This window comes from Pipistrellus hanaki, assembly GCF_964339955.1.
Source record: "Pipistrellus hanaki genome assembly, chromosome: 7".
NCBI classification, from domain to species: Eukaryota; Metazoa; Chordata; class Mammalia; order Chiroptera; family Vespertilionidae; genus Pipistrellus; species Pipistrellus hanaki.
The window spans coordinates 85,217,864-85,234,908 of record NC_140509.1 but is presented as its reverse complement, the minus strand read 5'-3'; the positions used below and the strand labels follow the sequence as shown (position 1 = coordinate 85,234,908).

At 56.5% G+C, this 17,045-nt stretch overlaps 1 protein-coding gene across 6 annotated transcripts in view; it reads right to left on the bottom strand.

Moving 5' to 3' along the window:
* Positions 1-17,045, bottom strand: part of SYTL3 (synaptotagmin like 3) — a 39,269-nt gene that overhangs the window by 12,113 nt on the left and 10,111 nt on the right. For 5 of the 6 annotated variants that reach the window (XM_084890899.1, XM_084890895.1, XM_084890900.1 and 2 more), the window contains 6 exons: positions 14,462-14,526; positions 8,018-8,069; positions 6,934-7,006; positions 4,990-5,068; positions 2,842-2,966; positions 627-761 (listed from right to left, as the gene is read on the bottom strand). In XM_084890899.1, coding sequence (XP_084747025.1) covers positions 627-761; positions 2,842-2,966; positions 4,990-5,068; positions 6,934-7,006; positions 8,018-8,069; positions 14,462-14,526 — 529 coding nt within the window. The remainder of the gene's footprint in view (positions 1-626; positions 762-2,841; positions 2,967-4,989; positions 5,069-6,933; positions 7,007-8,017; positions 8,070-14,461; positions 14,527-17,045) is intronic. The other variant, XM_084890898.1, reaches the window with a different exon arrangement.

Below are 17,045 nucleotides of genomic sequence, written 5' to 3'. Positions count from 1 at the left end.
AAGGTTGGCGGCTGCTGGACAGAGAAGATCCACACTTTTCCACTGGAGCCACCAAAGTCAACAGGGCAACCAGAGGTGTGGGTGTTTTTTTTGGTTTTTTTTTTTTTTTTTTTAAATGGTGCTAGAATAGCTGAGTGTCTGTAAGGAAAAAATGAACCTCAATTTCTACCTTACACCACTCACAATTATGAGTGAATTGGATCAAGACCTATTATAAAAGCTAAACCTATTATAAAAGCTAGACGCATTATAAAAGCTAAACTTTTATAATGCGTCTAGAAAAAAAACATAGGAGAATATGTTTACAATTTGCGAGCAGCCAAGAGAGAAACAGCCAAAAGAAAAATTTGATAAACTTCATCAAAATGAAAAACTTCTCACCCGAAGACACCACTATATGGTACTCAGCCCTCTCCGTCTGCACCAGCAGGATCCTCTGAGGCGATGTGAGAGGGGGCTTCCCCGGCTCCCTACCAGGTCAGGGCACCTCCGGGCACCGTCTCTGCTCCATCTCATTCCACACCCGGCACTCGCCCACCTGGGCTGGCCGACCGAGCCAGCCGCGTGCTGACAGCAACCACGCCCGTGTCAGCTATCGACGGACGGACGGACGGACGGGGACTCACCTGCCTCGAGCCTCCTGAGAACGAAGTGCGGGGTGTGGGGTGGGCTGAGACACCGTCCTCCTTGGAAACAGGGCTGGTGGAGTGCTTGGGACTCTCCTGGCTGAGAGGCATCAGGATGTCGGGGGCGCTGACCTTCTGGAAAAGGAAGCACAGGATGAGCACGGAGCCTGCACCCAGCTCACTCTTCACATGTGGCGACCACGGCGAGCCCAGCCTGCATCTGTGGCCGAGGGCAGTAATGCCCGCACCCCAGCAGGCACACTTCTGGTCGGGCAAAAGCCTACACACACTCACATACACACACACACACACACATACACACATCCGGCCTCTGTGACATACACACACACACACACACACACACAGCCTCTGTGACATACACACACACACACACACTCACACACACACACACACACACACACTCACACACACACACACACACATACCAGCCTCTGTGACATACACACACACACACATACTCACACACACACACACACCAGCCTCTGTGACATACACACACACACACACACACACACGCGCGCGCGCACACACACACACACAGCCCTGAGCTGACATCACCAAGCCTTGGGTAGCCACGACCAGTGTGGGTGGGTTACTAGGGATTAGTGAGAGTCTTAAAGAAATGGCTTTGGTAATGACCCTGGCATTTAATCACACGAAATGTAATATTCACTGGACAGAGTTTCAGCTCAGAACAAAGGGAAAAATCAAAACATATCTCTAACTCTTACACAACGACTCCTTATGAAAAGTGGGTACTTTTATAACGTATACAGCTGCGCTCTCCAACATGGCTGCCACTGGCCGCGTGTGGCTATTTAATCCAGGTTCTAATTAATTGATATCAAATAAGATTATTAAGTTCAGCTCCTGAGCTGTCCTGGACACACTGCACATGCTTAGCAGCCATGTGAGGCCGTTCAACACAGCGGGCAGATGGGGCAGTTTCGGGCTGAAGATACATGAAAGGAGGCTTTTTCAGAAGCAGCGCTTGAAAACAGCAGTCACCCCACAGTCATAATCTTCAGCCATGAAAAGCTAAGTGAGGATGGAGAGGACAAATGAAGAAAGAGATTACCTCCAAATTACTCTTTCTGCCCTCAACTCGATTGCATTGGGCCTGGGTTAAGCAGTGCCCTGTCCACCCCACCACCCTAAGCCCTGGGGGCCGAGAGAGGAGGAGTGGGAAGGGGAGGAGGAGAGGGCGCAGAGGCTGTCCTCTGAGGTGTCCCTCTCCAGCAGGCAGCGGACACACCATTGAATGGAGAGAGGAGAGGAAGGGCCTGGTGCAGGGGCCGGGCCTGGGCGTCAGTGGGACTGTCACTGCTCGGGGTAGAAGGCTGGCTTCTAGGTCGGGCTCAGGGAGACTGGGAGAAGCATCAGGGCACACGTGCATATCCGGAATGATGAGACGTCCATCCTGTTCTGAAGCCCCGCCCACTCTGATTGACTGAGGACCGCACCGCGGCAGTGGTGCCCCCTGCTCCCCAGCACACCCTGGGGCGCGGGGGCGTTTGTCCGTCAGCACCCATCCAAGGGAACACGGCTCCCAGAGCAGCGTGTCCGCGTGGCTGAGACCGCTCCCCACCCCCACGGGACTTCTTCATGTGTCTCCATCGCTCCCTCGTTGGGGGCAGGTCACAGAGACAGTGAGCGCCTGTGTGAGGCCCACCCTGCACAGAGGCAAGGCTGATGGTCTAGCCCAGTGGTCAGCAAACTGCGGCTCGCGAGCCACACGCGGCTCTTTGGCCCCTTGAGTGTGGCTCTTCCACAAAATACCACGGCCTGGGCGAGTCCATTTTGGAGAAGTGGCGTTAGAAGAAGTTTAAGTTTAAAAAATGGGGCTCTCAAAGGAAATGTCAGTGGTTGAGCTGTTGATATCTGGTCCTGCTGACGGACGAGTTTGCCGACCACAGGGCTAGGGGATGGGAACGCAGGACACACCAGGCTGCTGCTCCCGCTCCGCGTGGTGAGCCGTGAAGCCGGGCCGGCTGGCGGGACTCGGGGACCGGCACTGGGAATGAGGCTGAGCCCTGCCCTGCCTGACCTGTTTTCCAAACGGACCTTGGCTTTGACCCTCCTTTGGCCCAGCCCCCACAGAGGCGCCCGTGACTGTGTGTGCAGGCCGCCTGGTGCTCTGTCATAAAGCACCGGAGTCTGGAGGAAGGCAGGCTCAGGCTGCCGCCCGGCGTACCCTCGGGGCGGCGTTGATGGCGGTGTCACTCTGGCTCCGCCGCTCCGTCCGGCTGGCGCCCGGCCTGGGGTCCGTGCTGAGGAGCTGCTTGTCAGAGGTCATGTCGTTCTGGGACTTAGAGAGTTCTGGAAAACAAGGCACGGGAGGTGGCAGGCAGGCACGCAGTCCCGAGGAGCCCTCCTGGGGGACTCTCTCACCCACAGGAGAGTGGGGCCCACGGTGCCGGGAGAGCGGGTGAATGGAGGGCACCCAGCTCCGGGCCTGCGAGGAGGGGGATCTCCAGACACTGCGTGCTGGCTCGGGTCCAAGGAACGGGAGCCCTAAGAGGTGATCGAGGGCCACCGTCAGGGCGGGAGTTACAGGAAGAGCTTCTGGCTCAGGGGGCTCTGCCTCCGGGCCGCACACCGGGTGTCCGACTGTCCAAACTCGAAGACGGAGCCCAGCCAAGAGCCGGTGTTTTAGGGTCCTCCCCGAGATTTTTATTTATTTACTTACTTACTTGTTTATTTCAGAGAGAGGAAGGGAGAAGAGAGAGAGAATCATCAGTGATGAGAGAGAGTCATTTATGGGCTACCTCCCGCATGCCCCCCACCGGGCCTGCAACCCGAGCATGCGCCGCTGGCTGGAATCGAACCTGTGACCCCTCAGTCCGCAGGCCAAGGCTCCACCCATTGAGCCAAACCAGGTAGGGCCTCCCCAAGATTTTATAACCAATTGCAAGCGAGTTTGACTTTTCGAAGAGAGGCACCTATTTCAATAAGCAACACCGGAAAGATGGCTGTGCATGTGGTGTGCACGGTGACCGGGGTCTGTCTGGGAGGAGGATGCATCACCGCCGTGAGGGGACGCCTCAGCACCGGCCCCCTCCGAATCCCTGCTCCCCCAGATCCCGCCGCTCTCGGAGGACCACCGGGAAGCTGTCTCTAGAGCAGCGGCCCAGGATGGCTCCTGTCACTTCAAACTTCCACGTGGCCACATTTCAAACAGGAAAAGATGCCCTCGCCGGTTTGGCTCAGTGGGTATGGACTGAAGGGGCCCGGGTTCCAGTCAAGTGCACAAGTTGGGGCTGGGGGTTGCGGGCTCGGTCCCCAGTGGGTGTGCAGGAGGCCCAATGGGGGGTGTGCAGGAGGCAGCAGATCAATGATTCTCTAGAATCTTTGATATTTCTATCTCTCCTTCTCCCTTCCTCCCTGAAATCAATAAAAATATATTTTAAAAGTATAAAATAGGAAAAGGAAAAGTAATTTTAATACTATACTATATCCACACATTGCTCAAATATATAATTGATATTAAACTTACTAATGAAATTTTAAACTTAGTTCTGAATACTAAGTTTCCAGAATTCAGTGTGTTTTTACTTTTTTTTTTATAAAAATATATTTTAAATAAAAATATATTTTATTGATTTCTTACAGAGAGGAGGGGAGAGGGATAAAGAGCTAGAAACATTGATGAGAGAAACATCAACCAGTTGCCTCCTGCACACCCCCCACCAGGGATGTGCCTGCAACCAAGGTACATGCCCTTGACTGGAATTGAACCTGGGACCCCTCAGTCCCCAGACTGACGCTCTATCTACTGAGCCAAACCAGTTTCAGCTTTATAATTAACTCAGGCACCACATCTCATGAGCCACCTGTGACCGTGGCTGCGGGTATCGTATGGGACAGTACAGCCCAGGACCCCTCTGGTCCCTGTACCCTCCCCCTCCCAGGAGCTGGCTGGGGCCCCTGTCCTCCTCCCCCTCCCAGGAGCTGGCTGGGGCCCCTGTCCCCTCCCCCTCGGAGGAGCTGGCTGAGGCCCTGTCCCCCTCCCCCTCGGAGGAGCTGGCTGGGGCCCTGTCCCCTCCCCCTCGGAGGAGCTGGCTGAGGCCCTGTCCCCCTCCCCCTCGGAGGAGCTGGCTGGGGCCCTGTCCCCTCCCCCTCGGAGGAGCTGGCTGGGGCCCCTGTCCCCTCCCCCTCCCAGGAGCTGGCTGAGGCCCCTGTCCCCTCCCCCTCGGAGGAGCTGGCTGGGGCCCTGTCCCCTCCCCCTCCCAGTAGCTGGCGAGGTCCCGGAGGGCAGGACCAGGGGGGCGCATACTCGTTCCTCCTGCAGGTGCGGCGGCGCAGGGAGGGCCGGAGGCCCCGGGAAGAGGCATCCACTTACTTTTCATGTGGGTGGTAACCGACAGGAACAAGTTTTCCACCGACTTATTAAACCCTCTGCAGTGACCGAGTTCCTGCAGCTAAAACAGAGACAGGAGAGGGTGAGTTGTGTTTGAAGACGGGTGCCGGCCCAGCAGCCTCCCGGCTGCCAACCCCCAAACGCCGGCAGGTGTGTGCTGTGGGCGCTCAGTGCGTGGGGGTGCTCGTGCTCGGTGGGCGTGGGTGCTCGGTGGGCGTGGGTGCTCGGTGCATAAATGTCTGAGTGGAGAGGGCACTGTCCTCCTGAGGGACAGGCACCCTCCTCACTCAGCTTCCTCTGAGTTCTGACACCACATTGAAGGCAGGAGCTTTATCGAGGGGTTGTGGACAGGGTAACAATGACCTCTACGAAACAACGCCTGACATTTCACCGGCTGAAAATTGTACCCACGCCACCTGCTCCTGTCACCTCATGCCCACTCCTCACAGAAGGGATGCCAACCTGGGCAGAACGCATGTGTCACAGGGTTGACAGTGGAGCAGGCACCAGGTAACCAGCCTGAAGCCAAGGGTTAGTTCTGCCTCCAAAAATGAAAGAGGGAAGGAAAAGGAAGAGAAAACAACAGAAAAGAGATCACTTCCCTCTGCAAGTCTCATTCATCTATTCGTCCATGCATCCATCCGTCCATACATTCGTCCATGCATCCATCTGTCCATCCATCCATCCAACCATCTATCCATCCATCCATTCATGCATCCACCCTTCATCTATCCATGCATCCATCCGTCCATACATTCGTCCATACATTCGTCCATCCATCCATCCATCCATCCATCCGTCTATCCATGCATCCATCTGACCATGCATCCATTCATCCATCTGTCCATCTATGCATCCATACATCCATGTATCTGTTCAGGCATCCATCCATCCATCTATCCATCCATCCATCCATTCATGCATCTATCCGTCCATCCATCCATCCATCTATCCATCCAACCATCTATCCATCCATCCGTTCATGCATCCATCTGTCCATCCATCAATCCAATTGTTCATGCATCTATCCATCTGTCCATGCATCCACTCTTCCACCCATCCACCCAGTAAATATGGCCTGGGCACAGTGCTGTTCAAAGAGCTTTGGAGAATTTAAAATCTCAAGGAGAAAATAGAGCAGGATTTTGAAGGTCATTCCAGCATCTCGGTTTAAAATAAAAGAAAAAAAATGTGTATATTTTCTCTCCCCGAGATATGTATATCTTTCTATATATAGATATAGTTACTCCCTTGCGTCCACAGGATACTGATAATGAAAATAATTAAGGCCATACATCTCCAAGGCACGTTAGTTTCCAAGTATGAGCACAGGCATGGCTTTGTTCACTTCTCACATCAGTGGGGGCAAATCCGGTGAGTATCCTTATTTCCACCTTTCCGGGGGGACCCAGGGAGCTCTCCCAAACCACAGGGTTAATTTCTTTGGACAGAAAGTGGCCCTGGTCTATGTTAGCACCTGCAAACAATCAGAAGACACACACACACACACACACACGCACACATACACACACACACATTTCTAGAGGCACCTGCTCTCGCATCCCTGTGACTCAACCTGCATCTCCCTTTCGACCCCGGAGACCTTCCACAGACCCCACGTCCGCTGGACAGAGCACAGGGCGGAGAGAGAGGCCACGAAGAGACAAACAGAAAGAGATGGGGACAGGAGTGCAGGGGAGGGCGTGGGGGAGAAGCAGATGAGCCGGTTGTTAATACAGATTGAAGCACAGACACTGGCCGAGCCCGGCACTCCCTGACCCCCAGCTGGCCCTCCGTGATTGGCCTCATTCATGACCACTCCAGCCACAGCTGGCTCCCTCTGCCCTGGGGCTCCCCACCCACCCTCCCGGCCCCCCTCTCTCCCTGTGCCCCCCCCCCCCCGGGAGCCCGCGGGGAGACACATACCCGGCCAGGGCTGCCGCTGCACCAGCTCTCACTGAGCGGCGGCGGGGTGGGCGGGACCACGGAGATGCTGCTGCTGAGGAACACACGGGAGAGAGTGGGTGCTAGTCTTCCAAGCACACAGCCTCGTCCCCTCCTGTCACTGACTGTAGCCTCTCTATCTGCGGGGGTTTGTGCGGTTTTAACTTCCTCACTCTCAGCAGGTCCCCACTGGGACGTGCTGCGGGGCCAGGGCACTGTGTCCGGGATCTGAATGTGGGAACGGCAGAGCAGGCCACGGGGGGCGGCCCTGCGGCCTGGCACGCTCCCCTGGAAACCCACGGCAGAAGCACAGAGAGGCCGTGGACGTAGCAATCCACCACGAGCAGAGTCAGGAGCTTGTGCGCCAGCGCTGGGGGAGGGTGGGGAGTGAAAAAGGCCTGGGATCGGAGAATCTCACCACGGCCACAGAGCTGCTGTGGGAGCCGGGAACCCGGCGTGCGCTCTGCCAGCACCCCAACCGCTGCTGCCGGAATTTTGTGTAAAGAAGTTCACACCTGCCCGGCTGGTGTGGCTCAGTGGCTGAGCAGTGACCTATGAACCAGGAGGTCACGGTTTGATTGCCGGTCAGGGCACATGCCTGGGCTGCAGGCTCCCTCCCCAGGAGGGGGCGTGCAAGAGGCAGCGAACCAGTGATTCTCTTTCAACATTGATGTTTCTATGTCTTCCCCTCCCTTTCTCTCTGAAGTCAATGAGGCCATTATTCATGTCCACCGAAGTTCATTCCAAGATATTGGAGACATGAATGATTCATAAAAGTAAAGACTTGGTTTGGAAGCTCATTGAACGTGCCATCCAAAATAACACTTTGTTTCCTTAGGACAGTTCAGGAGGATTTAAGAAATAGGACAGCACATTTAGGGAGAAAACACCACGCTAGCATCCAGAAGGCTTTTCATAAGGATCTGGAAATATCTCTGAATTTTTTTTCAGGTACTTTGTCATTAAAAGTAAAAAAGTCACATTCCAAAGCCAGGGCCTCTGAAAGGCCAGAGACCTCAGCGCCCAGCTCCAGGCTCCAGGGCGGCTGGCCGTCTGCAGAACTCACCTCAGCCCCTGGTAAGACTGCAAGAGCTTGGCGCCGGCGGTCTCGCACCTGCCTGGGGGAGAGCCAGCAAAGTCCGTGTCAGTGAGGGTGTAACTCAGACGCAACCACAGGCAGTAATACTAGCAAAGTGGCTATTTCTCTAATGTCACGTCTTACGATGAAAATGTAAAATTTAGGTAGACAGTAATGCTCCAAAATTAGATTGTTGTGATGGCTGCATAACCATAAATTTACTTTAAAAATCATTAGATCACGCGCTTAAAAGAGGTGAAAGTTAAGTCATGTAAGATATATTCCAGCCAAGCTATTGATACACACACACACACACACACACACACACACACACGCGAGCGCGCGCACACGCACGCACACACAGAGAGACCATAATTTCTGGGAATGGCTGCTTTTATTAAACGTTGATATTGGATCGATTTTCTAAATCAGGAGAATATGAAAAATAGTTCAGGCTTCCAAGCTTCTATTTGCTCTTTGGAAATCTTATATAATTGAATGACTATATTCGCTTTAAGTGTTCCTTGTTATGGAGCTTAAGTTAATCTTTTAAAAAATGTAATCTCCTTGTTTCTAGCTATGGAGGCTAATAATTTCCTAAACAAGCCTGCATCTAACACAGAGCTCTTTTTGTTTCAAGGAAAGGGGATTTGTGATGTGTTAAGACCCCAAAATAGCGCTCAGAGTTCTGTGAACACAGCGTTTCCTGGATCAGGGCGGGGGGGGGGGGTGGACGGAAGGCAGTGCCCCTGCTCAGGGCACAGCCCTGAGGGCCCACGCTGCCCAACACCAGCCAGAGCACCGGCCTGCCGTCCAGGAGCCCGTCCAGCTCCCATCGTGAGCGTTCGGGAGGTTTGACTCCAAAGAATGGCACGTATTATTCACGTCCTCTCCGTGGGATGTGGGACAGGAGGAGGGCAGGTGTGAGAGAAGCAGGAGGGGCAGGGAGGCCTCTGGGAGGGGGCAGGCAGGTCTGACATTCAGTCAGCTGCCCCCTGACCCCTAGCCGACTCTGAACTGTGCAGCCTGGTCAGTCCTCCCTGGGCGGGCCCGCAGGGAGGACAGGCCTGCCAGCCTCTCAGAGGCGGAGCCCCCTGCCCGCGCACATTCCCGGGGATCACGGTGCTCACTGATCCTAAAAGCTGTCTGCGCGCCCTCCTCCAAAGCCACACTCCCTGCGACAGAAACGAGCCAGTAAAACCAGCCGGAGCGAAACAGGACCCGGCGGCCGGGACCGCAGAGAAACGGGCCAGAGGGAGAGAGAACAGCACCGTGGCTCCAGCCTGCCCGGCCAAGCCGAACCCAGGCTCGGTGCCCACGCGTGGAGCCTCCCGCGGTCGGGCTGCTCTGCCTCAGCCTCTGGACCCTGGGTTGTTTGTTTTAACAGCGTCCCAGGGGCACAGCCACCAGTTCCAGTCCGTCCCCCAGATGCGCTGCTATCACTCTACCACCCTCAGTGGCTCCCTACTGCCTCCTCCTAAAGTCCCCGCCTCCGCACCGCCTGGCCTTGCCTCTGCCAGCTCCCCCACACCCCGCAGGCCTGTCTTTCTGCTCCGGCAACAGAATCGCTTCTTACTGCCCTACCTGCCCTGGGCCTTGCCTACTCACTCCTACCTACCCCCTTCATCTCCTGCTAACTGCCCAGGCGGTTCCACCCCCAGCCACAGTTCTAATGACCCAGCCTGAGGGCAACACTGGACTGGAGACAGCTCTCTGCTGCCCCCTGCTGGCTACTGCAACCTTGGCCTACGAGTTGGGTGCACCCTTTTTTAATCTTTTTTTTTTTTATATTAAAGATACTTTCATTTATTTTCAGAGAGGAAGAGAGAAGGAAAGAGAGATAGAAACATCAACGATGAGAGAGAACCACTGATCGGCTGCCTCCTGCACGCCCCCTACAGGGAATCGAGCCCACAACCTAGGCATGTACCATTGACCAGACCCTTCAATCCGCAGGCCGACGCTCTAACCACTGAGCAACCAGACTAGGATGGTGACCTTTCTGTAAAGGTCAGCTAGCAGACATTTTAGGTCCCCTGTCATGTAGGGTCTCTGCTCCAAGTCCTTCACTGCCCCGTGACAGCAATCATAGACAACATTAAAGAGTGGTGTGCTGGGAGCTGATAAAACTCGACACTGGAACCGAGTTTCATATACGTTTTATGTCACAAATATCCTTTTGACTTTTTGACCATTTAAAAACGTGAAACCCATTTTCAGCTCACAGGACAGACACCAGGCGGAGGGCCCGGTTGGGCTGACGTGTCCTGGTTTGCCCTGTCCCTGCTACTCCAGGTGTGGGCAGGGGGGTCTCCCCAGCAGCAGGGGGCGCTCCTCGGCAATGCAGAGCCCCAGGCCCCGCCTGCAGAATCAGAACCTGGCACTGAACCTCAGAAGCCTGCCCCGTGGCTCTGTCCGATTTGCCATTTATTTTCAGTTTCTTTCTCCTCTGTTCCTTAGTTGTTTCTTACACACCATTTCCTTAACAAGCACTACATGTTTCCTTGTTAGTGTTAAAAGAAATCACCTCCTGGAGGGAAATGCTCAGAGAAGGATGTTCCTCCAGGCCCCCCTAGAGGCTGCTGCTGGAAGAGGGTCCTTCCCCCGCACCCCCACCCCGCCCGGTCCTGCCCCCAGACCTGCCCTGGCTTCCGGTGCAGGGCCCACCTACACGCCACAGGCCGAGGGGTGGCCCCACACCAGCGTGAGCAGCCTCCGCAGTGCCAGAACCAGGTGAACGAATAAAACTGGGGGGCGGGGGAGCGGGGACAATTACAGCTTCAGGACAGTAAGGTTTTGAATCAATCTTTGGCTCACATATGCAAGATGGAAAATCTCTCAAAAACATTGACCTAAAACCAGTAAAGAATCATGGTGTCCTGTCATAAATGGCTTCAGACTGGGACTCCGGAGCCGTTAGGTAGATGTCAGTCCTCAGAGAAGTTTCGAGCTCGGATAGCCCGGCCCAAACACTGGCCCGGGTGAGGGAGCTGACGGCACAGCCGTGACCCCGCAGCGGACGCCTCTCACAGCACAGGCACCATGAGCCGCACCTCCTGTGGAGGTCTCACCGCCCTGCGGCCACCTGCTCTGCGCAAGAGAGAAAAGTGTTTCCCTGTGACTGAGTTCCCTCTACTCTACCAGCAGCGGTTCTGGCTGCTTCCTGTGAATGAGAATCTCTGGCCCTGACCGGTGTGGCTCAGTGGATAGGGTGTCTGCCTGCAGACTGATGGGTCCCGGGTTCGATTCCGATCAAGGGCATATACCTTGGTTGCGGGCATATCCCCAGTAGGAGGTGTGCAGGAGGCAGCTGTTGAATGTTTCTCTCTCATTGATGTTTCTAGCTCTCTCTCCCTCTCCCTATCCTTCTCCCTCTCTGTAAAAAAAAAAATAATAATTATAAATATAAATAAATAAATAAATAAATAAATCAACACACAAACACGTCATGGCTACGAAATATACGCATTTACAGCACGGAGCCAGGAGAGGGCGCTATCTCCATATGCTTAGCAAGTACCCAGGGGTGAGAATGAAGATCTGGGTTCAGGTTCCTAGTTCCAGGGATGTAGAAAGTGACCTTAGCAACTGCATTAGCTCTGCTGCTCCCCCAGCGGTTCTCAGACGTACAGTGGTGAGAACAATGACTTGGGAGCGTGTGAAATGCACACTCTTGGTCCCACCTGGTCCCACCGAGGCAGGATCTTGGAAGTGAAGATAGTTCAGAGCTGATCCCGGAGCCTCAGGAAACACCTTCTGTGCACAGATGGCTGGGTGCCCGGCGGGGGGTGGAGAGGATGGGGAGAGGGACAATGTCCGGGTGCAGGCCAGCGCCCACAGTCCCACCTTCCTCACGCACCTCGGAGGAGCCAGACCGCTGCAGGTCAGGAGCCATTTAAAGACAACACTAAACACTGAATTACAAATCTTAGAGGGAAGAACAGCCTACAACCAGAAAAGAAACATGGAAAGGAGGATATTTTAAAGGCCGTATGTACCACCTCCCTGTGAAATAAGGGGCTGGGGCTCAGTTTTCCTGTTTCTGAATCTTGTTAATGGCTGGAGAGTTAGCGTAACAAGCTGCCACACTTCATATGGATTCTTCCTCTTTGGACTATTTCTTACACCTTGCCTACGTTCAAGGACGTTTTAGGAGAAGTCTCAATAGCGCAGGGACACGCTTGTGCAAAATTAAATTATAAGGCAGGACGGAAACCTGCAGACAGTCAGACACAGCGATTCTTGTCCCCGCCCTGCAGAGAGCTCGGGAGGGGGCAGAAATGAGAGGGTTGAGCCCTGAAGCCGCGCCATGTCCAGAGACAGACAAAGTAGGAGGGAGGTGACCGGGGGCTACGGGGAGAGGCTGGGGAAGAGGAGTTACTGCTTCATGGGCTCCAGAGCGTCCGTGTGGGAGGATGGAAGGTTCCGGTGATAAGTACAACAGTGTGATTGTACTTAATGTCACTGAACCATACACCTAACCGCGGTTAAAATGGTGAGTTTAACGCTACATGTGTCCTACCACAATAAAAATCATTCTTGCCAAAACTGGTTTAGCTCAGTGGATAGAGCGTCGGTCTGCAGACTGAAAGGTCCCGGGTTCGATTCCAGTCAAGGGCATGTACCTTGGTTGCGGGCACATCCCCGGTGAGGGGTGTGCGGGAGGCAGCTGGTCGATATTTCTCTCTCATCGATGTTTCTAGCTCTCTGTCCCTCTCCCTTCCTCTCTTTAAAAAATCAATAAAATATATATATTTTAAAAAAACGTTCTTAAGGTACCGCAGTGCTCTGTCTTCTATAGAGAGCGCCTGGGAAGGCATTTTATATCCTGGTATTTGGGGTATAAAATAAACATCCTGTGTGGCTCTGGGTCCCTGTCTCTCCATCAGAGCAATGGTCCCACCCGGCCCCAGCTTTCCTTCCGTCTCTGTGTCTGTCTCTTTCTTTCATTTGCTCAATCCCCAGCCGCCCCTACTCAGGAACCGGACTGCTCCTAGCCACACTGGACTCGGAAAAGAGAACCCTCCATAGTCTTCGTCTCTCTGGGATCACCAGCTGGAAGCCGGCGCCTGGCCGAGGGTGCGCAGCCCTGAGGAGGGCCCAGGCGGGAGGAGCCCGGCGCCTGCCGGCAGCACCGGCCAGCAGGGTGTGCGGAGCCCGGGAAAGCCGCGCCTCCCTGGCCGGCCTCCGGCTGGACAGCCCGCGCGGAATAACGATGCTATGGACGCCACCACGTGCTCCCCCCAAAGACAAGGACGCACAGAAGGAAGCCTGGGTTCCAGGGTCGACGCCTTCGTAGTGTAAACCGTCACCTTGCTTCCTGCCGCTGCTCAGGATGCGGGCTGAGAGGGCCCCCCACACCTTCCCAACAGGAGCCCGGGACGCTGGGCAATGCCAGCTTTCCGCTGCCACAGTGGCAGGTGCCTCTGCCCGGCCCCGCCCGGGAGCAGGCTGCGGCACATCTGGGGGGCCGTTCCCGGACAGATGGGGAGCAGTTAGGGGAACAGTGCTGGGCAGGCTGCCTGGGGCCTGGAGGGCGGCCGCAGAGGGAAAGGGCCGGGAACCCCGGGCTCAGGGCCGCAGACACTGGGCGGATGCTAAATAGCTTATTTCTCTCCCCCAAATCATCACTTTTCCAGGGAAAAAAAGTGTTTCCAGCAGCCCCACCCCTGCTGGGTCCGTCAGGCCGGCTGTGACAGTGCAGGCCGCCGCCCTCAGCACTGGCTGGGGGTGATGCCGCCCTGGGCACTGCCCTCAGCACTGCCCTCGGCACTGCACCGGGTGGTGCCCCCTCGGCACTGCGCCCACTGCGCTGGGATGGTGCCGGGCCGGCCCCCTCTCATCTGCCGCCGCCCCCGGCCGGCACCTCTGTGCCCGGCACTGCAGGTCTCACCGGGTTTGGGCCCAGCTCCTGATCACACCTCACGTCGACTTCGTGACTCCTTTATAAGCCACGCCTGGCCCATCAGACAGACCAAGTACCCCTCCCACCCATCGCCGTGGCCCCATAACCACAGGCGTCTGCTCGGTTCTACCCCCACCCACGCGCGCTCTTCGGTTAGTCATGCAATCGCCTCGGTCGAGGTTTTGCTTCCTGAACGAGGCTTTGTGCTCGGGCTGCGAGGGGCTAACGGGACTCAGGGCACAGGTTCTGCGTGTGGAGGATGGGGAGGAGGGGGACAGGCGTGGAGGAGGGAGACCTGGCTCCCGGGAGCCGGCGTCAGGGAGGCTCCGGGGACCTGGGCAGAGGGCAGACACCGCGATCCAAGGTGGGCACGTGGGGGGGGGGGCGGGACCCGGACAGGAGCACCAGGAGCACGGGGTGCTGTCACCTCACCCTGTGAAGCCGTTTCTACTCAAAAGCTTTAAACCGAGTATTTTCACACGAGGCATTTGTCATTTTTAACGATGGGAAGATTTTAGAGCATTTACCTTCGGTTGGAAATTTCTTGGCCCGCTCCTCAAAGAACCACTCTCCGGTTTTGATCCTCACGTTTCTGAAAAGAGCAGAGGGGAGCGTGGGCTGGGGCCGTGGCCCTCACAGGTCCGTCTGGCCAGGACCTCGGGGTTCAAACCTGCAGCCCAGCCCCCACCTCCGCGGCTCCGGGTTGCAGCAGAGTGTGTGACCCTCTGTGTGATGTGCAGAGTGTGTGACCCTCTGTGTGATATGTGCAGAGTGTGTGGCCCTCTGTGTGATATGTGCAGAGTGTGTGACCCTCTGTGTGATGTGCAGAGTGTGTGACCCTCTGTGTGATATGTGCAGAGTGTGTGGCCCTCTGTGTGATATGTGCAGAGTGTGTGACCCTCTGTGTGATATGTGCAGAGTGTGTGACCCTCTGTGTGATATGTGCAGAGTGTGTGGCCCTCTGTGTGATATGTGCAGAGTGTGTGACCCTCTGTGTGATGTGCAGAGTGTGTGGCCCTCTGTGTGATGTGCAGAGTGTGTGGCCCTCTGTGTGATATGTGCAGAGTGTGTGGCCCTCTGTGTGATATGTGCAGAGTGTGTGGCCCTCTGTGTGATGTGCAGAGTGTGTGGCCCTCTGTGTGATATGTGCAGAGTGTGTGGCCCTCTGTGTGATATGTGCAGAGTGTGTGACCCTCTGTGTGATATGTGCAGAGTGTGTGACCCTCTGTGTGATATGTGCAGAGTGTGTGACCCTCTGTGTGATATGTGCAGAGTGTGTGGCCCTCTGTGTGATATGTGCAGAGTGTGTGACCCTCTGTGTGATGTGCAGAGTGTGTGGCCCTCTGTGTGATGTGCAGAGTGTGTGGCCCTCTGTGTGATATGTGCAGAGTGTGTGGCCCTCTGTGTGATATGTGCAGAGTGTGTGGCCCTCTGTGTGATGTGCAGGAGCCGCAGGTGCTCACGTCCAGCTCTGTGCCGCCCCCCTCACTCCCGCTCCGGGGAACCGCGGCCGCGGCCGCACTGCGAGCAGCTCTCCCGCCCTTTCGGCTCCGCGGACACCGGAGGCTTCCGGGGCGGCTTGTCCACGCCGCTGCGGCTGAGACAGGCGAGCACCCGGCCTGCCTCGCCGGGCCGGGAAGCCGAGCCCCGGAACCGAAGGAGGTTCCTCTCGCCCCCTGGCCGGCCGGAATGTGCCCACGGAGCTTCCGGGACAGTTTCTGGGCAGCGCGGGCTGCGCCGTACATCCCGAGCAGAACCACACCGCGCCTCCCTGCAGCTCCTCACATCAATCCACAGTGCACGGGGTTTCAGTGAGAACGGGGGGGGGGGGGGCGGGGGGGCAGCAGACGGAGGGGCAGGGGTCTGGCCTTCCCACTAACTGCATCCGGGCCCCTGTCACTGTGACCGGGAGCTCAGGGGCGCAGACGCCCCAATCAGCTCCTGGGGGCCCCCCACGTCCTCGCCTGGGGCTCCGCTGCTGCCGTCACCGCCTGAGCACACGGGGAGCAGCGCTGAAAGCACTCTTCAACCCAGCACAGGATGCCCACCGCACCACCCATCCCAGCACACGGATGCTCACCCCACCATCCATCCCAGCACACGGATGCCCACCACACCATCCATCCCAGCACACGGATGCCCACCGCACCATCCATCCCAGCACACGGATGCCCACCGCACCATCCATCCCAGCACACGGATGCCCACGGCACCATCCATCCCAGCACACGGATGCTCAGGGCACCATCCATCCCAGCACACGGATGCTCAGGGCACCACCCATCCCAGCACACGGATGCTCACGGCACCACCCATCCCAGCACACGGATGCTCACGGCACCATCCATCCCAGCACACGGATGCTCACGGCACCATCCATCCCAGCACATGGATGCCCACAGCACCATCCATCCCAGCACACGGATGCTTACTGCACCATCCATCCCAGCACACAGATGCTCACGGCCCCATCCATCCCAGCACACAGATGCTCACGGCCCCATCCATCCCAGCACACAGATCTCACTACACCATCCATCCCAGCACACAGATGCTCACGGCCCCATCCATCCCAGCACACAGATGCTCATGGCACCACCCATCCCAGCACACGGATGCTCACGGCACCACCCATCCCAGCACACGGATGCTCACGGCACCATCCATCCCAGCACACGGATGCTCACGGCACCATCCATCCCAGCACATGGATGCCCACAGCACCATCCATCCCAGCACACGGATGCTCACCGCACCATCCATCCCAGCACACAGATGCTCACGGCCCCATCCATCCCAGCACACAGATGCTCACGGCCCCATCCATCCCAGCACACAGATGCTCATGGCACCACCCATCCCAGCACACGGATGCTCACGGCACCACCCATCCCAGCACACGGATGCTCACGGCACCACCCATCCCAGCACACGGATGCTCACGGCACCATCCATCCCAGCACATGGATGCCCACAGCACCATCCATCCCAGCACACGGATGCTCACCGCACCATCCATCCCAGCACACGGATGCTCTTAGCACCACCCATCCCAGCACACGGATGCTCATAGCACCACCCATCCCAGCACACGGATGCTCGCGGCACTGT